Genomic DNA, 24,153 nt, shown 5'->3' on the forward strand with positions numbered 1-24,153 from the left:
TTTTTTTTACATAAGCATACTAAAAGAAATATGTGATCCCTATAGCCCAAAAGAGCAAAATAAATATATGTTTTTTTTTTTTTTCTCAAAAGATGCCACAATAAATGTAAAAGTTATCATTAACATTAACACTTCTGTTCATTTACTTTTAGCCGATGTTCTAAACAGAAAGAAATGTTATTTTGTGCAAATCCTACTATGCCAGGAAGTTCCCCTTAACATCTCTGTGACTTTATTTTGTAAGCGCTCCCACCCATTTCAGAGGAAAGCCAGAGCTCTTTCGGCACAGCTTGCTGGCTCTATATAAGCTGTGCAGCTTCTCAGTTCAGCATCCTTCACTGCAAAGATGAGGTCTCTCTTCTGTGTCTTAGCCTCTGTTACTTTGCTAACTGGCATACGTGCTGCAGAAGAACAGGATGCTCCATCACAAAAGCCTGATAATGCCTGTCCTATAAAAATGAAGACTGGGGGTAAATGTGACGAAGATGGCAATTGTCCCTATCAGATAGCCATGCCTCCTATGACTATTCAGCTTCCTAAGCAGTTTCAGCTGCTTGAAAAAACTCTCAAAGAAGTCCAGAGCCTGAAAGAAATAGTAAATAACTTGAAGAAATCATGCCAGGACTGCAAACTGCAGGCAGATGACAATCTGGAAAAGGACAAAGATGAGGTGCCAGATGGGGGACAAGGGAATCAAATCCAAGATCTGCAGTCCAAAGTGAAGAAAATGTCTATAAGTCTCAAGAATGCTCGATCCCAAATAACCACCTTGCAGGATCAACTGGAGAAGATGAACTCAGTCAGTATGAACAGCGTGGAAGATTATGTTGACAGTAAAATGGCCAATTTATCAAGAGAAATGAACAACTTGGACAAATGCTCATTCAACTGTCCACTACTTCAGCCAAATCCAAGTAAGTCTGTCTAATTTATAAATATATATGTACAGTATATAAAATTGCTTGTTATAGTCATGGCATAATCATATTTCTTCTTATATAACTTGTTTACTTATACAAGTGAAGTAATTTACATACAGTGCCTTGCAAAAGTATTCACCCCCTTGGCATTTTTCATTTTTGTTGCCTCACAACCTGGAATTAACATGGATTGTTTGAGTATTTGCATCATTTAATTTACAGAACATGCCCACAACTTTGAAGATTTTTTTTTTTTTTTATTGTGAAGCAAACAACAAATAGGACAAAATAACAGAAAAAGTCAATGTGCATAACTATTCACCCCCCTAAAGTCAATACTTTGTAGAGCCACCTTTTGCGGCTATCACAGCTCCAAGTCGCTTTAGATAAGTCTTTATGAGCTTGCCACATCTTACCACTGGGATTTTTGCCCATTCCTCCTTGCAAAACTGCTCCAGCTCCTTCAAGTTGGATGGTTTGTACTTGTGAACAGCAATCTTTATCAAGTCTGAAAACAGATTTTCTATTGGATTGAGGTCTGGGCTTTGAACAGGCCATTCCAACACATTTACATGTTTCCCCTTAAACCACTCAAGTGTTGCTTTAGCAGTGTGTTTGGGGTCATTGTCCTGCTAGAAGGTGAACCTCCGTCCTAGCCTCAAATCACACACAGAGTGGTACAGGTTTTGCTCAAGAATATCCCTGTACTTAGCACCATCCATCTTTCCCTCAGCTCTAAACAGTTTCCCAGTCCTGACTGCTGAAAAACATCTCCACAGCATGATGCTGCCACCACCATGTTTCACTGTGGGGATGGTATTCTTTGGGTGATATGATGTGTTGGGTTTGCGCCAGACATAGCATTTTCTTTGATGGCCAAAAAGTTCAATTTTAGTCTCATCAGACCAGAGCACCTTCCTCCATACATTTTGGGAGTCTCCCACGTGCCATTTTGTTTTTTGCTGAAAGTAATGGCTTTCTTCTGGCCATTCTGCCATAAAGCCCAACACTATGGAGCGTACGGTTTTATGTCGGCCTATGTACAGATACTCCAGTCTCTGCTGTGGAACTCTGCAGCTCCTCCAGGGTTACCTTGGATCTCTGTGCTGCCTCTCTGATTAATGCCCTCCTTGCCCGGTCCATGAGTTTTGGTGTGAGGCCGTCTCTTGGCAGGTTTGCTGTTGTGCCATGTTCTTTCCATTTGGTTATGATAGATTTGATGGTACTCCTAGGGATCATCAAAGATTTGGATATTTTTTTTATAACCTAACCCTGACTTGTACTTCTCAACAACATTGTCCCTTACTTGTTTGGAGAGTTCCTTGGTCTTCATGGCAGTGTTTGGTTAGTTGTGCCTCTTGCTTAGGTGTTGCAGCCTCTGGGGCCTTTCAAAAAGGTGTGTATATGTAATGACAGATCATGTGACACTTAGATTGCACACAGGTGGACATAATTTTACTAATTATGTGACTTCTGAAGGTAATTGGTTGCACCAGAGCTTTTTATGGGCTTCATAACAAAGGGGGTGAATACATACACACACATGCACATGCCAATTATCAGTTTTTTACTTCTGAAAAATAGTTTTATGTATATATTTTTCTAATTTTACTTCACCAACTTAGACTATTGTGTTCTGATCTATCACATATAATTCAAATTAAAAAAACATTGAACTAAAAGGCTGTAATGTAACAAAATAGGTAAAAAGCCAAGGGGGTGAATACTTTTGCAAGGCACTGAACCAATTTATTTGTATCAAATATAAATGTTAAACCTAATTTTAACACAATAAAACATTAAGTTTAACATATGAAACTGTGTTATTTAACATTAAGAAGTACAATTTAAACATACGCTGTAGTTCCCAGAGTACAATAATACAGAAATATACCCTACTCTAAGATAGAATGATCACACATTACTACCCTACTCTCCCAGCTTTATTTTGTTAGAGGTTACACAGGCTAGCCCCAATTTGATCAGGAGTCGCCACATTGTTTTTATACCTACTGGATCCCTTAAACTCATTTCAATTAATTGAAAATTACAGAGTTATACCTACAAGGGGTCATACCGTCTTCCTTTTATGTGTTGAAAACTTTATTGTTATTAATAAATGGTTTTCAAATTGTTTTTACAAATAAATATCTGAAAAGTGTGGCGTGCATTTGTATTCAGCCTTTACTCTGATGCTCCTAACTAAAGTCTAATGGAATCAATTGCCTTCAGCAGTCACCTAATTAGTAAATAGAGTCCACCTCTGTGTAATTTAAACTCAGTATAAATACAGCTGTTCTATGAAGCCCTCAGAGGTAGGTTTGTTAGAGAACCTTAGTAAACAAACAGCATCATGAAGGCAAAGGAACACACCAGACAAGACAGGGATAAAATTGTGAAGAAGTTTAAAACCCCTTCCTGCTGACCGTACGCAGATATGCGTACTCGGTTTTCCGGGGTTATACCGGGATGATGCCCGCAGCTGCAGGCAGCATCCCGGTACCGTTGTTCACAGCGGGCGATCGGCTACCCGAGTATAACAACCGATGCGGCTCAAAGCCGCTCGGCTGTTATACCGGAGGAGCGGGAGGGGACGTCCCCCCCTCCCGCCACCTCCCGCCGCTCTTACCGGGCCTCCCGTGTGATCGGGAGGCCCGGTGTCCAATCGTCTGCCTTCGGCGGCTGGGGGTGGGCTGGAACGAAGCTGTGGGCGGCTTCGTTCCAGCCTTCTCGTTGTAAACGTGGAAGCGACGTCATGACGTCACTTCCCGTTTACTCGGCTGTCAATGGCGCCGGTTTTAAAAAAATATACAGTATTCAGAATCGCCGTTTTCGGCGATCTGAATACTTTGAAGTGCAAAGGAGGGATCGGGGGTCTTTTAGACCCCCGATCCCTCCATAAAGAGTACCTGTCACCACCTATTACTGTCACAAGGGATGTTTACATTCCTTGTGACAGCAATAAAAGTAAAAAAAATAAAAACATTTTTTAAACACAATTTATAAAGTAAAAAATAAATAAAATACATTTAAAAGAAAAAAATTTTTTTAAAGCGCCCCCGTCCCCGCAAGCTCGCGCAGCGAAGAAAACGCATACGGAAGTCGCGTCCGCATATGTAAACGGTGTTCAAATCACACATGTGAGGTATCGCCGCAATCGTCAGAGCCAGAGCAATAATTCTAGCCCTAGACCTCCTCTGTAACTCAAATCTGGTAACCGTATAAAAAATTTAAAGCGTCGCCTATGGAAATTCATAGGTACCGTAGTTTGTCGCCATTCCACGAGTGCGTGCAATTATAAAGGGTGACATGTTTGGTATCTATTTACTCGGCGTAACATCATCTTTCACATTATACAAAAAAATTGGGGTAACTTTACTGTTTGGATTTTATAAATTCATGAAAGTGTCCCTTTTTCAAAAATTTGCGTTTAAAACACCGCTGCACAAATACCATGTGATATAAACTATTGCAACAATCTCCATTTTATTCTCTAGATTCTCTGCTAAAAAAATATATATAATGTTTGGGAACTCTAAGTAATTTTCTAGCAAAAAATATGGATTTTAACTTGTAAACACCAAATTTCAAAAATAGGCTTAGTCATGAAAGGATTAAAGCAGGGTTAGGTTATCAAAAAAATATCCCAAGCTTTGAACATCGCACAGAGCACTGTTCAATCCATCCTCCGAAAATGGATAGAGTATGGCACAACTGCAACCTACCAAGACATGGCCATCCACCTAAACTGACAGGCCAGGCAAGGAGAACATTAATCAAAGAAGCAGCCAAGAGGCCCATGGTAACTCTGGAACAGCTGCAAAGATCCCCAGCTCAGGTGAGAGAATCTGTCCACAGAATAACTATAATGCCCCGTACACACGGTCGGACTTTGTTCGGACATTCCGACAACAAAATCCTAGGATTTTTTCCGACGGATGTTGGCTCAAACTTGTCTTGCATACACACAGTCACACAAAGTTGTCGGAAAATCCGATCATTCTGAACGCGGTGACGTAAAACACGTACGTCGGGACTATAAACGGGGCAGTGGCCAATAGCTTTCATCTCTTTATTTATTCTGAGCATGCGTGGCACTTTGTCCGTCGGATTTGTGTACACACGATCGGAATTTCCGACAACGGATTTTGTTGTCGGAAAATTTTATAGCCTGCTCTCAAACTTTGTGTGTCGGAAAATCCGATGGAAAATGTGTGATGGAGCCTACACACGGTCGGAATTTCCGACAACAAGGTCCTATCACACATTTTCGTCGGAAAATCCGACCGTGTGTACGGGGCATTAGTCATGCACTCCACAAATCTGGTCTTAATGGAAGAGGGGCAAGAAGAAAGCCATTGTTGAAAGAAAGCCATAAGAAGTCCCATTTTCAATTTGCGAAAAGCCATGTGGGGGACACAGTAAACATGTGGAAGAAGGTGCTCTGGTTAGATGAGACCAAAATGGGACTTTTTGGCCTAAAAGCAAAACGCCATGTGTGGCGAAAAACTAACACTGCATATTACCCTGAACACACCACCCCCATTGTTAAACATGGTGGTGGCAGCATCATGTTGTGGGATGCTTTTCTTCAGCAGGTACCAAGAAGCTGGTCAGAGTTAATGGGAAGATGGATGGAGCCAAAAACTGGGAGATCTTAGAAGAAAACCTGTTAGAGTCTGCAAAAGACTTGAGATTGGGGCAGAGGTTCCAGCAGGACAAACATGGGCAGGCTGAGCCGGGGGGCAGGGTGGCAATTTCCCCCCAGGCCACCCTAATATTCAATACGGCAGGCGGCCACTGCCTGCTGCCATTTTTTTTTTACTTTACAACGTCAGGCCGGGGGGTGGGGGCATGGCCATGGCAGCCGGCCTATGTTGCATTCCGGAAGTTTAAGTCCGCGCTGAAGCCCCCAGTGGTGAGAGCAGCGCAGAAGAAACGACAACTCCTGGAGTCTTAGCGGCAGGACACGTCAGGGAGTCGGGACGCCTGATTGGCTCGGGCTGCTGGGCTGCTGGGCTGGGCCTCACATCCCATACACCCCATTTACCTTACCCCAGTGATCAGGCTTAACTGATGGGCACTGATCAGGCTGCACTGATGGACACTATTCAGGCTGCGTTGATGGGCACTGATCAGGCTGCTTTGATGGGCACTGATCAGGCTGCGTTGATGGGTACTGATCAGGCTGCGTTGATGGGTACTGATCAGGCTGCACCGATGGACACTGATCAGGCTGAGCTATTGGGCACTGGTGAGGCTGCATTGGATGAGCACTAATCAGGCTGCACTGATGGGCACTGGCGAGGCTGCATTGGATGAGCACTGATCAGGCTGCACTGATGGGCACTGATCAGGCTGCGTTGATGGACATTGATCAGGCTGAGCTGTTGGGCACTGGTGAGGCTGCATTGGATCAGCACTGATCAGGCTGCACTCATGGGCACTGATCAGGCTGCATTGATGGGCAATGGTGAGGCTCCATTGGATGAGCACTGATCAGGCTGCACTGATGGGCACTGATCAGGCTGCGTTGATGGGCACTGATCATGCTGAGCTGTTGGGCACTGGTGAGGCTGCATTGGATGGGCATTGATCAGGCTGCATTGATGGGCACTGGTGAGGCTGCATTGATGAGCACTAGTGAGGCTGCACTGATGAGCACTAGTGAGGCTGCATTGATGGGCACTGATCAGGCTGCACTGATGGGCACCTGTAAGGCTGCATTGGATGGGCACTGATCAGGCTGCACTGATGGGCACTGATCAGGCTGCACTGATGGGCACTGATCAGGCTGCACTGATGGGCACTGATCAGGCTGCACTGATGGGCACTGGTCAGGCTGCATTGATGGGCACTGGTCAGGCTGCATTGATGGGCACTGGTCAGGCTGCACTGATGGGCACCTGTAAGGCTGCATTGATGGGCACTGGTCAGGCTGCACTGATGGGCACTGATCAGGCTGCACTGATGTGCACTGATCAGGCTGCACTGATGGGCACTGGTCAGGCTGCATTGATGGGCACTGGTCAGGCTGCACTGATGGGCACTGGTGAGGCTGCATTGATGGGCACGGATCAGGCTACATTGAAAAACCAGGTGGGCACGGATGGTGAGCTGATTCGGTGGTTCAATGGGCCACTTGCTTGGACTTGCCCCACAGGCCTAAGGCTGCCAGCCCTCCCCTGACCAACAAACCTAAACATACAGCCAGAGCTACAATGGAATGGTTTATCAAAGCATATTCATGTGTTAGAATGGTCAAAGTCCAGACCTAAATCCAATTGAGAATCTGTGGCAAGACTTGAAAATTGCTGTTCACAGACTCACTCCGTACAATCTGACAGAGCTTGAGCAATTTTGCAAAAAAGAATGGGCAACAATTTCACTCTCTAGATGTACAAAGCTGGTAGAGACATCCCCAAAAGACTTGCAGCTGTAATTGAATTCAAATGCACGCCACACTTTTCACATATTTACATATTCACATATTTATTTGTAAAAAAATTTGAAAACCATTTATCATTTTCCTTCCATTTCACTTTGTGTTGGTCTGTCACATAAAATCCCAATAAAATACATTTATGTTTTGGTTTTAACATGACAAAATGTGGAAAATTTCAAGGGGTATGAATACTTTTTCAATGCACTGTAGTCCTGGCATCAGAAATACAATTCTGTTCATGCAAGCTGGAAGTGAAGGGGGAAGCACGGGTGCAGAGGAGTTAGCGGTGCTTGCTAAAGATATGTGGAAAGTCTGTTTACCAACATAGCATTTGGAAAAATAAGTGTAATAACTATATTGATCACATTCAGGTACATGGGTTGTTTTTATATGGAGAGTTTAATACTACTTTAAGATATCCCACATTACACAATTGAAATTCAATTTACCGTAAGGGCCAGTTCACACCATAGAAACGCAATCCGGATGCTTTCCAGATGTTTTTCTGCATGTGCGTTTTTTACGTGTTTTTGATGCAGTCCAGTGCATTTTTCCTCCTATTTTTTTCAAAACCCTAAATAAGGACATGCGTGTTTCAGTGCGTTTTTGGTGCGTTCCAGTCCAGTGCAGGAAAAATGCAGCATGTTCTACTTTTTTTTCTGGAACTGGAACGCACTGGAACTGCAAGCACTGGTATGAACTATGCTATTGAAAACCATATAATATAAACCAAATAATTAAACCAGTAGGTACACTGATACAGGTGTGTAACCTGTATACAAAGCTGAAACAATATAAAAAAAGTGTTCATACATCTAATTTAGCACCACCACCTATTGTATTCAGGATGTAAACATACAGAAATTGTATTCTTGCACAACTTTATTTGAATAGCTGAAACAAAATTGGGATACATGCTTTATATGTGATAACTGTCACAGACACAGAATGACACCATTACTTACACCCTAGAGTTCTACACCACTCTGTGTCACTTTCCTACCTTTAGCTACCTCACTATTGATATCCACCATGTACTTTCTAACTGCCACAGACTTATATAAACACCCATGCCTGAAACATGTTAGGATGACAGAGCAATAGAGCAATGTAATATAGCATTATTCGCTCACAATTCTGGCACTTTATGTCTGACTTCTGGTGTGCAAAGGAACTTAGAGAGTTAATATGAACACAGTGAGGTAATTACATTTGATTTTTGAATAAACACACAACTAGACAACAGAGTGTTTCTTATACTTGATTAAAGTTCAGCTTTTAAACTAAGTGGGGAAAATAATTATTTGATCCCCTGCAGTTTTTGTAAGTTTGCCCACTTATAAAATAAATGAAGGGTCTATAATTGTTATCATAGGTGTATTTTAAATGATAGAGACAGAATATCAACCAAAAATACAGAAAAAAACAGATGATACAAATGTTATAGATTGAGTTGCAGTTCAGTGAGTAAAACAAGTATTTGATCCCCTACCAGTCAAAAATAATTCTGGCTCCAACAGACTGGCTACAGTATGTGCTCATGTGGTACACAGATTAGTCCTGTCAATTTAAGAAGGTGCTCCTAATGACAACTCCTTATGTGTATAAAAAGATACCCGTCCACAGAATCTCTTTCTTCCGTTCAAACCTCACCATCATGGGCAAGACCGAAGAGCTGTCAAAGGACGTCAGGGACAAGATTGTAAACCTGCGCAAGGCTGGAATGGGCTACAAGACCATCAGCAAGAAGGAGACAACTGTTGGAGCGATTATTCGCAAATGCAAATACAAAATAACCATCAATCACCCTCGGTCTGGAGCACCATGCAAGATTTTGCCTCATGGGGTAAGGATGGTCATGAGAAGTGCCGTGTTTTGGGGGAGGAAAAATGCTGACTATGACCCTAAGAACACTATCCCCACAGTCAAGCACGGAGGTGGAAACATAATGCTTTGGGGCTGTTTCTTTGCTAAAGGCACAGGCCGACTTTGCCGCATTGAAGGGCCAATGGACAGGGCCATGTATTGTAAAATCTTGGATGAGAACCTTCTTCCCAGAACACTGAAGATGGGTCGTGGATGGGTCTTCCAGCATGACAACTAACCCATAACATATCGCCAAGGCAAAGTAGTGGCTCAAGAAGAAGCACATTAAGGTCATGGAGTGGCCTAGCCAATCTCCAGACCTTAATCCCATAGAAAATTTATGAGGGAGCTGAAACTTCAAGTTGCCAAGTGACAGCCAGGAAACCTTAAGTATTTAGAGAAGAACTGTAACAAGAGTGGACCACAATCCCTCCTGAGATGTGTGCAAACCTGGTAACCAACTACAAGAAACATCTTACCTTTGTGCTTGCCAACAAGGGTTTCTCCACCAAGTCATATTTTGCTTGGGGATCAAATACTTATTTTACTCACTGAACTGGCCCTCCATTTATAACATTGGTATCATGTACTTCTCTGGATTTTTGGTTGATATTCTGTCTCTATCATTTAAAATACAAATTATAGACCCTTCATTTGGGCAAACTTACAGAATCTGCAGGGTGTCAAAAAAATTCTCCCACTGTATAGACAAACTCTTAACCCTTTAACCACTTGTTGCTTGCCCACCATCAAATGACGGCTGGGCGGTGCGGCTCTCGTTCTGGGTGGACGTCATATGATGGCCTCCCAGAACGATCCCTCTTGTACGCCCCCGGGGGCGCGCAACGCTGCGATCGCAGCCGCGCCGTATTGACACGGTGCAACCCCGATCTGTGTAAAGAGCTGTGGCTCTTTAACCATGTGATCGGCTGTGTCCAATCACAGCCGGTCACATGTGTAGCATGACCGCGCAATTGTCATTCAAAGTGTGACAGCGCTGAAAGCTGAAAAATGGCCTGGGCAGGAAGGGGGTATAAGTGCCCTGCATTGAGGTGGTTAAAGGAGTTGTAAAGGCAGAAGGTTTTTTATCTTAATGCATTGTACATTGGATACACGGAGCTCTGACTTGGCTTAGGTGACCCCTGTATCAAGCTGCTGGCTGAGGGGCACTCAAAGGAGGGAGGGACTAAGAGCAGCAAAGAGGGACCAGAGAAGAGGAGGATACAGGCTGCTCTGTGCAAAACCAACTACACAGAGGAGGTAAGTATAACATTTGTGTTATTTATTTTTATTTTTTTTTAAACGTGCCTTTACAATCACTTTGATGTTTGAACTTTTTTGTCATCCTAAAGGGGAGAGGGGTTATAGAATTGTCCATCTAATCATATCATGACTGATTCACACCTCCAAAGCCCAGGGTGGTGTCAGATGGGGACTTGCAGCACCGTGTCCACAATACCATTGTTTTGTCATAAATGCACTGCATTATAATATATTTCGTTTGACATAAGCACGTTGATGGATCTCTTTTAACCATTTTTTTTAACCACGTCACTGTAGAGTCTCTCTCAAATGAATTTCGTAAATGGAATATTGCATTAATCTCTTTAACAAGTTCTTATAAATTGCTCCAGAGATATATTGCTGTGAGGCCGGGCCTATCTATTTCAAATGTATTAATTTCTGTTACAAAATAATATATTGACTAACACATATCCAACAGAGCCAGAACAAATTGTTCTCAAAAGAGAGGTAACTTACTGGAGAATGTACTGGAAAAAGAGGAAATGAGAGGTGATTTTCTAATCATGGGAGAAAACTTGGGATCACGAGTTACAAATTAATGACACAGAAAGAGATTGAAAACAAATCTGCAGAGAAACAGGTGCTTACACTGGCTGGCGTCTGCTGCAGCTCATTGTGTATAAAGATTTCCAAAAAGGAAAACTTGGCAAACAATTTAAGTAACATAGATCAATGTTTAGTGAGAAGGAAAGTGCTCCACAGGGGCTTATTAAAGATAAAGCGACAGGGAGGAAGGAAAGTAAAAAACAGGTAACTAAGCTTACTACTTATGTGTAGAAAGTTGTATTACTCATCATAAGAACAGTAAGTTACTATATAGCTAATTATTGTTTCCACCTCACCACTATTATTTCCTAATAATGGATATTAAATCAACGTGTTGATAGTGATGAGGGTACAACAGGGACACATACACATACAGTATATACGTATATATATAAATTGTTGTTTGACAATAGTGCACAACAAAGGATTCCCAAAGCACTACAGGTTAACTAGTAAGACAGCAAAGCAGGCTGATTAAAACTTTAGACTGAACTGCCTGATAAGGCATGAGGCATTGCTTTGATGCCTTATTAGGTAAATGAATTCTTTCAGCACGCTAAAAGTAATAACACGGTTGTTCGCTTAAAGCTAAATTCATCTTTTGGAACATGTTACATGTTCCACCCATATATTTAGGTTAGAACATAAAACATGCTCCAGCTCCTGCCACCAGTTTCCCCAAACTCAACCTTATTGTGACAGTGGGCGGGGGATCTTCTCCCCACACCCGCTGTCACAATTTAAAAACAGCACGGTGTGCAGGGCTCTGCTTACACAGCCGCGTCATTCATTTGTAGTTTCCTGTGAATAAATGAGCTACAACTACTATCAGCCAATGCATCTGAAAGCTTGTAGTTCAGGATGAACTGCGAGGGCACTGATCACCACTCTCGTAATTAATTCACAAGCCCTGCAACTTTCAAATAGACAGTCCATATGAAGACACAGGCAGAAAGCTGCAGGGCTTGTCTGCAGAATCCTGATATTGCACCCCTGATCCACTAATCAGGAGTGCAATGCTTTCCAGGCTCCTGCAGGGGAAAAAAATGCACATTTTTTCCTGCAAAACCCCTTGAAACTTTCCACATTTTGTCATGTTACAACCACAAAAGGTAAATGTATTTTATTGGGATGTTATGTGATAGACCAACAGAAAGTGGCAGAGAATTGTGAAGTGGAAGGTAAATTATAAATGGTTTTCAAACTTTTTTACAAATAAGTAAGTGAAAAGTGTGGGGTGCATTTGTATTCAGCCCTCCTGAGTAAATACTTTGTAGAACCACCTTTCGCTGCAATTACAGCTGCAAGTCGTGGATATGTTTCTACCAGCTTTGCACATCTAGAGAGTGACAGTTTTGCCCATTCATTTGCAAAATAGCTCAAGCTCTGTCAGATTGGATGGAGAGCGTCTGTGAACGGCAATTTTCAAGTCTTGCCACAGATTCTCAATCGGATTTAGGTCTGGAATTTGACTGGGCCATTCTAACACATGAATATTCTTAGATCTAAACCATTCCTTTGTAGCTCTGGCTGTATGCTTATGCCCTGTACACACGATCAGACATTGATCGGACATTCCGACAACAGAATCCATGGATTTTTTCCGACGGATGTTGGCTCAAACTTGTCTTGCATACACACGGTCGCACAAAGTTGTCGGAAAATCCGATCGTTCTGAACGCGGTGACGTAAAGCACGTATGTCGGGACTATAAATGGGGCAGTAGCCAATAGCTTTCGTCTCTTAATTTATTCTGAGCATGAGTGGCACTTTGTGCGTCGGATTTGTGTACACACGATCGGAATTTAAACAATCGGATTTTATTGTTGGAAAATTTTATATCCTGCTCTCAAACTTTGTGTGTCGGAAATTTCAACAGAAAAAGCCACATGATCGGAATTTCTGACAACAAAATCCGATCGCACTTTTGTGTACAGGGCATTAGGGCTGTTGTGCTGCTAGAAGGCGAACCTCCATCCCAGTCTCAAGTCTTTTGCAGACTCGAACAGGTTTTCTTCTAAGATTGTGTCAGATCTGGGCCCAGCCCTTCCTTCTCTGAGCTGACCTCTCAGCTGTCGGCTAATTGCCAGCTCCTATCTCTCCACAGTGACTCACCTGTTGATGATCCTGCTTGTCAGTTCTGCCTACTTAGGCGGACCAGTCCAGATGATCTCTGCCTTCACCTTGGTCATATCTCTAGAGACGCTCTCCTGTGTTCCTGGTAAAGACTTGCCTGGCTGACATTCCTTCTGGCTCCCTGACGTTTTGGCTTGTCTGACTATCCATTCCGGTTCCTAAACTCTGGCTATGTTTTGACTATGTTTATTCTGTTTACCTTTTTTTTATTATTATTAAACAAGTGTGGCTTCTCACAAACTGCAAAGGGAACTTCTTATCGCTTTCTTTCAACAGTGGCTTTCTTCTTGCCACTCTTTCATAAAGGCTAGATTTGTGGAGTGCACAACTAATAGTTGTCCTGTGGACAGATTCCCCCACCTGATCTGTGGATCTCTGCAGCTCCTCCAGAGTTACCATGGGCCTCTTGGCTACTTCTCTGATTAATGCTCTCCTTGCCCGGCCTGTCAGTTCAGGTGGATGGCCATGTCTTGGTAGGTTTGCAGTTGTGCCATACTCTTTCCATTTTCAGAAGATGGATTAAACAGTGCTCCACGAGATGTTCAGAGCTTGGGATATTTTTCTTATAACCTAACCCTGCTTTAAACTTCTCCACAACTTTATCCCTGACCTGTCTGGTGTGTTCCTTGGCCTTCAAGATGATGTTTGTTCACTAAAGTTCTCTAACAAACCTCTGAGAGCTTCACAGAACAGCTGTATTTAAACTGAGATTACATTACACACAGGTGGACTCTATTTACTAATTGGGTGACTTCTGAAGGCAATTGATTGCACTAGATTTTAGTTAGGGGTATTAGAGTAAAGGGGGCTGAATACAAATGCCCGCCACACTTTTCACAAAATTTTGAAAACTATTTATTATTTTCCTTACACTTCACAATTATGTGCCACTTTGTGTTGGTCTACCACAGGGATATGCAATTAGCGGACCTCCAGCTGTTGCAGAACTACAAGTCCCATGAGGCATAGCAAGATTCTGACAGCCACAAGCAAGACACCCAGAGGCAGAGCATGATGGGACTTGTAGTTTTGCAACAGCTGGAGGTCCGCTAATTGCATATCCCTGGTCTATCACATAAAATCCCAATAAAATACATTTACGTTTTTGGTTGTAACATGACAAAATGTGGAAAATTTCAAGGGGTGTGAATACATTTTCAAGGCACTGTATGTCCATGTGAAAAAGGCTTTTCTGATGACTGGTTTCTTTTAACTCAATTTTTTTTATAATATTGACTTGTAAAAAAAAAATGCAGATTTTTACATTCTCTATATATTATACAGTATATTAATTTCTTACATTTTGTATTGCATGTTGTTTCAGTGTCATCAGGCATCACAGACTTCTTTTGGCGGCATAAACTAATTAGTGACATTTCATATATAACGATTCCCCTCCACACTTCCTATGTTACAGAAGCATTGCCTTGATATTACCTGAACGAAATGCCCTTTTTATAATTCAGCTGGGACATGGTGTTCAGTGTCGCACTATCACTTCCCTTACACACAAGTCTGCACACAAGGTTGAGAGCGGCCTTACATTTATAGCTTTTTATCTCCAAGAAACAGCTGCAAAGATAAATGTCCGTTATATAAATCAATTAATGACAGCGGAAACCACCGTGTTCTAATATCGTCCACCCTTTCCTATTCAGGAAGCCAAGTTCTCTTTCAGTGATTATCTTTTCTATTGTCCTTTTTTAGAGACTATGCATTTATATTTTGAAGATGTGTAATTCAGATTTTTGGAAAAAGTTCAGTCCACAAGTTCACAAAATGTAAGAGTTGTCTTAGTAAATTGAGACGTGGGAAAGTATCCGAAGCATGTAAATGTTTAAGAATACTTTTAGGTGGAAAACAGGAAGTAGAAAGTTCAAGCCTTTTATACATGGACACAATATTCAGCCCTGTGAACGCCACTAGAGTACCAAGAGTACCATCAGTCATTTCTGTCTAGACCAAAGGATATCAACTTCCCCATGTATCTGTAGTCTTCCAATGTACTATAACAATTATTTCTAAATATATACTTTTATTTTGCTACAATTTTCAGTCTATCTGAAAATTAAATGGTTGCTTGAAAACAGTCACCATAACAAAGGTTGTCCTAATCTGGCAACCTCTTGTTGTAATATGTTCCCCGATTTATGTGGGACATTATATTATTATATGTGTAGTGCTGGTAGATTTACAATCTACAGCAGATTAGGTTAATTTAGTAAATTGTGTGTTAGGAAGGTTAAAAGTTCGCCTCTGTTCCAGCTTGGCTGACGTTGTGTGTGCTTCCGTGCTGACCGGTGGGTGTTGCTGTTACCATTAGTCAGTGTTGGAAGGGCAGCATGTCAAAGTGTATAGATGCTCCTCTGTCTTGGAGGCAAGCTCGGTGGAGGTGGTCCTCCGAGTTGCATTCTGGGAAGGGGGTATTTATGGGACAGATGCCATGTTCTAGGGTCGTTATGCAGCCACCTGCTGGCCCTCCTGGCCGACAGGTATGCGTTAAGGAGCTACCTCGTGGTCCTCCGATCGGGAGGCCCATGATGCTACGGCACAGGGGTGGGTCCAGAGGCTTGTCTGGAGCCTACCACCGTGGCCGAGGAATGGTCCTGAGCTGTCGGTCCTGTGTGACGAAGCTGGACAGCCAAGGAGATCCCAGGGGAGGGCCTGTCTTGGAGAGATCACGCGGCATGCTGGTCTATAGAGGGGCCTGGTGACTCGGTTGCAGGACATATCCAAAAGAAGTAATTATACAGCATAGTGTCGCCGGTTTGGCTTGAAGGTTCAGGCACTGTGACTGACTGTTCACTGCAGAAGATCTGATACATCCTGTGGCAGAGAATCGTGCAGATTTACCCCCCAAATAAGTCTGTGGCAGAGACTTTAGATTTGTGATGCGTACTGGCTGCTAGACCGGTGAGAGAGGCCTATCCAGACGAGCAAGGAGTGCGTCCCAGGAGGGGAACACATTCCACATAATTATCTGAATCCTACCGGGACATTTGTCGCTAAGAAATTGTAAGAAGATATTTGAGTTTCTCCTGAAGGTTTCCTTTTCCATCTCTTTCCTGCTACTTCCTAAGGTTTGACTGTTCAATAAAGCATTGAAAATGTACTCCAGTGTTGGTGCGTGTGTCGTCCAGAAGTAAACTCAACGGAACCCCTAGACCGGTGTCGGTGAAACAGAGGGAAGCAAAGTGAAGGTAACAGACCCATTTAAACCAGCAGCTCCACCGTGAGTTAGTGCTACATATGTATGTACACATACAGTACAATATTGACCAGGCCAGAATTCAGTTAACAAAGGTCGATTTGTCTGAGCCAACTCAATTTTAATATAACAGCTGATGACTCTTTGATATGTTGATCTTATGCAAGTCTACCTAGGTGTGTGAGGTATGGCCTGTTAACCTAATTGAACATTTCAAAGGGTACATTGTTTAAAGGACCATAGAAGAAGTATTTATTGATGGTAATTAGACTTGAGGGGGTAACAATAGGATCAAGGAGTGTTTTGGGTTGGCCTAGCGGAGGCTCCCTCCTGGGGTTCTAGTATATCAGGGGGGACTTGTTGATGTTAATATGCAAGAATACAGATTATAGTTTTGTCCTGTCTGTGTGTGACTATGAAGGCGCAAATCTAGGAAAAATGGGACTCTAAATTATATACTCTGTTGGATTTTTGTCATCTGTGGACTTTGGACCTTGTTCTGTGTTGAAAGTCAATAAAGTGCATCTCTCTGGAAGAATTGGGTTGCTGCGGAAGAGTACTTACATCATCATTATAATAACTACTAATTAATTATCTACCCACTATACATCATATCACTACACCTCTGACATGAAAAACAGAACAAGCTACCGATTGAAATCCTGTTCTCATACATGCCAAAGGCATCAACTTCATCATTGCAGAATCAACATATCATCAGCGAGAATACAAACTGAACATACTATCATTTGCAAGTACTAAAACAATGGCAAGTACACTGTACAGTGATCACAACTTAGCCATGTACTGCTCCATCAGATCCCTCCTTAGGTATGGTCGTCAAGGGTCAATTTTGTACCACTGGATTCTATATTAGTCACCACATTACAACTTTGCATGCAAATTAAATACTTTAGTAAAGCATGGCTATGGTGTTTTCTGTAAAATTCTGAATATACAGAGTGTGAGGCTTGTATTATATTTTGCAAATTATTAACAGCAGTCAAATATTTTGTTAAAGTCATATTTGTTATTATGAAATGAGGTTTACTGCATTTAAAATAAAATAATGCAGAGGTAAAGACAAGATACTGTACAGTATATCTCTGAGCTGTTATTTATTTCTGTGTTTTCATTACAGGCATGCAGCTTATCTACAAAGACTGTTCTGATTACTTCAAGCTAGGTAAAAGGCTTAATGGCATTTACCACATCATGCCAGATCCAAAGAACAAAACATTTGAAGTGTACTGTGATATGGAGTCCATGGGTGGAGGATGGACTGTGGTGCAGATTCGTCAGGATGGCAGCATCAATTTTAACAGGACATGGAATGAATATAAAATTGGCTTTGGTAACCTTACTGGAGAGTTTTGGCTAGGTAATGATAAGATACATCTGTTGACCAAAAGCAGTAACATGATGCTGAGAATAGAACTTGAGGACTTTAAGGGTGTGAAGGAATATGCCACATATGACCAGTTCTATGTGGCCAATGAATTTCTTAAATATCGATTGTCAATCAGTGGTTACAGTGGAACAGCGGGTGATGCCCTCCTCTTCAGTAAACAGTACAACCATGACCAAAAATTCTTTACAACACATGACAAAGACAATGACAGATATCCTTCTGGAAACTGCGGGGCTTACTACAGCTCTGGATGGTGGTTTGATGCATGTATGTCAGCAAATCTTAATGGCAAATACTATAAGAGTGACTACAAGGGAGTGCGCAATGGAATTTTTTGGGGTACATGGAAAGGTGTGAATGATGAACACATGAACAGTTTCAGGCAAGCCTTCAAAACTGTTAGAATGATGATCAGACCAAAAGACTTCTCACCATAGTTTTTTTAGTTTTGGTCAGAGTGAGGAAAGGTTACTGCCATTGTCCCTCTTAGGCAGATTTACTCTTACATTAGGTCTTGGTGGTGAGCAAAACCTGAGGGGAAATCTAAAGTTTTACAGTTCTCACTGGAACAGTGTAAAAGAGAATGTTCTGTGGTAGCTGTCAAATATGAAATTTCACCTTACTCTAGGGGTATTTATATCTCACCTCTTTTTGTGTCTCTAGGGAAGAATGTGAGAAAAAAATCTTCTTAGGAGAAAACAATGCCAATAAAAATCTAACAAAAAATAAGTTGCCATTTTACAAAAAAGTTTGAAATGAGTTGAAGGATTTTCTTATTTATGTACAATATGTACTACAACAACCTCTAAGAACAAAACAATAACTAAGTAGTGACTTCATATATGACACACATTTTTAAAAAAAGTTTAATTATTATAAAGAAATTTATCTTCGGAAATCTGGATTTCTGAACCTGACCTAACAGCTGTACTTAAAGCAGTAGTAAACTGCGCCAATTTTTATTTTATTTTTTTGAACCCTGCAAGGTAAAGGCATAATGTGCAAGTATGCCTCGCATACTTGCACATTATGAAATACTTACCTTAGAACAAAGCCCTCCAGAGCCGCTCTGTCACCACTGACAGGCGCTTCCATCTTCACCCAGACTTCCTTTCAGGTTTGTGTCCTCCCGCCATCTGGTGAGAATAAGCCCCCATGCCTTTCTGGTGATAACCCACTCATGCCATTTATTTCTAAGTAATAGAGACTCTACTGTCTACTGTAGTTTGGGCATTTGACAGTTGAATGAATGGGAAGATGCTTAACTTGGTCAAAAGTCAAGGCCCCAGGTACAGGATTCAAGGGCGTTTAACTGAGGCAAAGCCATCAGTTTATAGACTCTTTTGCCCTGTACACACGATAGGATTCTCCGACAACAAAATCCATGTTTTTTTTCCGACGGATGTTTGCTCAAACTTGTCTTGCATACACACGGTCACACAAAGTTGGTCAGAAATTCCGAACGTCAAGAACGTGGTGACGTACAACACGTACGACGAGCCGAGAAAAATGAAGTTCAATAGCCAGTGAGGCTCTTCTGCTTGATTCGGAGCATGCGTGGAACTTTGTGCGTCAGAATTGTGTACACACGATCGGAATTTACGACAACGGATTTTGTTGTCAGAAAATTTGAGAACCAGCTCTCAAATTCTGTGTGATGGAAATTCCGATGGAAAATGTCAGATGGAGTCTACACACGGTCGGAATTTCCGACAACAAGCTCCCATAGAACATTTTCCGTCGGAAAATCCTATCGTGTGTACGGGGTATAACAGTATAAATAACTCAATAGGGTGCGTTAGATTCCTGTGTCCTCTGCCTGTGCTGGCCCCTTCCTTCCTTTCAACCCCTACGTCACAACAGGATACAGTTGTGATGTAGGGGTTGGAGGAAGCTAGCAGCATCTGGCAGAGTGCATAGGCACCCAACTGTACCCGACATGTCTAATGCTGAAGAAATTGACAGAGGCTAGACTACCTGAATAAATGTAAGGTACAAGTTAAAGCCAACCGAGAGGAGCATATACTACCTGTTCCCTTACAGAGAACTGGCCTTTTGAGAAGTTTAGATGCCCGACAGGATTTCTTTAAAGACTAAGATGGGTGCTTGCAGGTACCATGAGGTGCCTGAACTTCAGTACCAATGTTACCTAAGAAACATTTTAGGTAACGTCACGTTTTTACTTTAATATTAAAACTATAGACTACATCTAGTTCCATCTTTAAACAGATCTCTCCCTGCCATATTAATTAAATACATCTTTTAGACAGAAATGTCCAGGTGCAGTATGTGAGCATACGAATGGGTTGTCTTTTTCTGTGGATAATATTACAATGAGAAAATGAAGTATTCTTTCTCAGGAACAAATTAATAAATTAAAAAAAGGAATAAAATGAGGAAATAAGAATATAAGTACCCAAGTATGCAAACAAAGCTGAAAGCCTAATGCTGGTCATACACGGCTCGTATTTCAGCCAATTCCTGCTTAATCGGCCAAAATCTGAACTGTTGGCACCTGGTGAGTACAATGGCTGACAATGGGGATTTCGTCATCCATGCTGTTTTGCATGAATTGATAAATCTAATAGCCCATGTATTGCTAGCTTGAAGAGCCTTTTCATTATGCATCCAATAACTTTACATTTTCACTGCTGGACGTCCGTTGGCAGTTTTTTCCCATCTATAATGCCCATTAACTGACCTGATAACTTCTAATATTAGGGATATTGTAGGATACCCCAGCAATAAAACAAACGGTTCCAGCTAGTGATCAGCAAATTAATTTTTATGCTATGTGAATCAGTGAATTTATGACTCACAATTGTCTGGAATAATGACAGATGCACAAGAACAAGTCAAAACTTTACAAATTACAGATTCTCCTGAGTCAATCAACACACGTGCTCCAACAGAGTGATGGCAGTAAAATTACAGCAATGGATATTTGTAATTAAATCATCTAGTATCCCTCTTCATTATATTTTATTAGGCTATTTGTATCCATATTATGTGAGGCAATAGTATTCAAAAAATATACTAGTTCTAAAGTTCTGAAATACACCAGAGGGTATATTTATAAAACAGAGAATTAGACATACAAACATTCACTGCAGGTGAATATAATTTAAATGACAGTGATCAATTCACCACAAGTAAATGTTTGGTGAAAGTCCCAATCACTGCTTTAAAAATATCACCATAGGTGTTACCGAAAAACATTGATTCAAGATTCTGGCTGCGAGTAAGGTTTTGCTTAAGAAAGTAAAGATTACTTGCATTCACTGTGTAATATTGCTAATCCTTTTTCTGTCGGCAAACCATAAAGTGTGTATACTAATACACAGGAACACCTGCGCTATAAGGAAAATAGTGGGTTTAAAACTGAATTAAAGAACAAAAATGTATTATATTGCAGCTTACCAGTCCTTATGTGCAGAATTTAATGGTAATGAGGAGTGGAGGAGGTGTTTGTTGTCTAAATAATAATCCTGCATAGGTACAGAGTAGAGAGTGAATGATGCCACCTTAGAACAGGAAACATAATACTGCCATGATGATAAAATCTCTATGGAAAAAGCTGACTCAAAGAAATAATATATCTGGGCTGGAGTCCGTGTGTATAGTGCAAGCAACTTAAAAAAAAAAACGAACTGTATATTCAAAATCAAAAGAAACCCTAAATTGCATTAAACAAAATTTAGAGGAAGTAAACTCTGAAAAAAATATTTTTTTGCACCATTCCCTGCAAAGTAAAGGCATGATGTGCTAGTATGCATCGCATACTAGCACATTATGTGACACTTACCTGCAAACAAAGCCTGCGTCGTCCCCGCTCCATCTTTGCCCATGTTCCTTCCATGAGCGCGGGAGCCGCCAGTGAAGGCACACTCTCCTGAAGAAACAGCACAGGCGGCCGTTCCTTCAGAGCGCATGCGCCAATTACATCATCGGCACAGTATACAGTAAATATCTCCTGAACAGCGCACATTTAGAAGATATTTACAGTACATGTACAATGTATACAGGAGGGTATACAATCTCTTTCATAGATGTGAAAATATGACGTGATTGAACAGAATTGTTAAAACCCATGGTATTGTTTAAAATACCCCTAATACAGACCTGCGTCATTAGTGAGTAACATCACCAGTGACCATATTACAATATCATCCAGGTAAGCATCAAAAAAGGCTTTCCACCAGTCATGGGTGCGTACATAAACAAATTGCAAACCACATAAAACCAATAAAAACTAATATTAATGGCAATGGACCTCATTATTTTACTATGTCTAATAAAAATCTATTTTGTTAAAAGTGATTTGTTTTTAATTTTGAATTGACAGGGTTGTTAGAAATCCAGAGTGTTGTTTTTTTTTTTTTGGATGAGTTACTGTCAGGTTCACCAAGTGAAAACACGGAAAAAGAAGAACTATCATTATATTTTTCACTGTCCTGACCCCTATGGGAGAAAGTACATGTAGTACTTTGTCCCATGTTGCTAGGTGCTTCCTAAACTTAGATACAAGATCCAACCTGCACCCCTCCCTTCCTGCTGTGGCCGATCCGACAACAGCTAGGAAGGAGACAGACACTTCATAACGGCAGCTTGCCTTGGCTCTGAGCATTTTCCCAATGCAAGCAACATATGAGGAATGCAGAGAAGGGGGGGGGGGGTTGCCATTGCTTGTCTTGGGAAAGGCTCATAGCTGATTTCGGATTGGATGTGACAGGAGGGGAGGGGTGCCAGTCGGACCCCATAGGGCTGGGAAGCAAGTACTACATGTGCTTTGATGGAACAGGAAAAAATATATAATGATAATTATTTAAAAAAAGAAAACAAATGCAGCCACCACATCTAAGGACTGGGAAGCTACAATATATTAATTTTTTATTTTTAGTTTAAATATGCTTTAATGAGACAGAACCATGCCTTTTTCTTTCATTACTGAGTTGCTGCATTATTTAAACATGCTAGCTTTAATCTACCCCCTTGCTGTTGTGTCTCCTTTTCATATGTATGAAGATTTATCCTAGCTTTAGGTGAAGTGAGCATATTTGCTTTTGTTTACAGACTTCCCCTTGGGATCATAGGGGCACTGCCTAGAAAAGAGGATTTTGTTGGCAATGTGACTGTGATTAGCATTCTTGGCTTGCCTTGGTAGAGACCTAGGTGAACATCAGAGTGTTTGTGCTCTCAATAACAGGGACTGATATCAATAATTTAAAAAATATGAAGCAAAAGCACACATGGGTTGATTTACTAAAACTGGTGCCAAATCTGGTGCAGTTGGGCATGGTAGCCAATTGGCACCTAACCTTAGCTTGCTCAATGAAGCTTTGGCAATAAAACCTGGAATCGGATTGGTTTCTATGCAGAGCTGCACCAGATTTTGCACTCTCCAGTTTTAGTAAATCAGCCCCACAGTCTCATTCACACCCTACCACTTTACCCTTTATGGTGGGTCTGCTCTGAGCACACAACTATATGACAGGTCCGTTTTAAGTATGCTGTTGCTTTTTTATCGAATGTTGATAAAGATAATATTTTTGTATATATGTAGATATTGTTTTAAAATGCTGCAGTAATATATATTGTAAATTGTGCAAATAAAAATGTAGTAGTTTTTTTTTCTGCTACAACCACAATCAAAGTGCATGCACGCTAGTTTTTCTTCCTAAAACCTATAGTTTCAAAGCTGTAAAAGTATTTCACTTCCTGTGCTGGAATTTCCACAATGTACTTCTTACATGACTTTACCATTTTAGGGCTGAGAATTCATCTTGTAAAATAGCAAAACAAGCAAATGATCTAACATTCACTAACTGCTAAGATTAGCATGCTTCTTCTACATGAAAATCATTTTCCTTTCATCTGGAAGCACATAGCGTTTAGCAAATAAAACTGGTTATAGTTTATGTAAACCCAATTGTTAAAATATCATAATATTAAAAATGTTCATGCGATTACAAATTTTCAGTCTTTTTACATTTGCAGTTGAACTTGCTATGAAGCACACTAAAAAGGGCACAGTCCTCGCCCTTCTCTCTTTTGTGAGTAACTAACTAATTACTGTCTGTGCTGGCCCAGCTTCTGTCACCCTCCCCTTACCTCCCTATATAACCTGATATATATACCAGCTAGGGGGAGACGTGAAAGGAATACTATAGAGTGTCAATTGTGTGACGGATAGGGCTGCTGACATCTCATCCAAGATGGCGGTGGTCAGCACCAGTAGCACAACTTTTGGACATCTACACCAGAGAGGTTCTTAAAAGTAAATATCATACCTAAAACACATAAAATGCCTATATAG

General features: G+C 41.2%; 2 protein-coding genes across 5 annotated transcripts in view; one reads left to right on the forward strand and one right to left on the reverse strand.

The window, feature by feature from the left end:
- Positions 1 to 24,153, reverse strand: part of CCDC146 (coiled-coil domain containing 146) — a 160,355-nt gene that overhangs the window by 110,716 nt on the left and 25,486 nt on the right. The gene's annotated exons all lie outside the window — the stretch shown is intronic.
- Positions 263 to 23,490, forward strand: FGL2 (fibrinogen like 2). Its single transcript, XM_073619599.1, has 2 exons — positions 263 to 914; positions 17,568 to 23,490. The coding sequence occupies exons 1-2, from the start codon at positions 347 to 349 to the stop codon at positions 18,272 to 18,274; spliced, it is 1,275 nt and encodes a 424-aa protein (XP_073475700.1). The 5' UTR covers positions 263 to 346; the 3' UTR covers positions 18,275 to 23,490.

This window comes from Aquarana catesbeiana, linkage group LG03, assembly GCF_042186555.1.
Source record: "Aquarana catesbeiana isolate 2022-GZ linkage group LG03, ASM4218655v1, whole genome shotgun sequence".
Classification (NCBI taxonomy): Eukaryota; Metazoa; Chordata; class Amphibia; order Anura; family Ranidae; genus Aquarana; species Aquarana catesbeiana.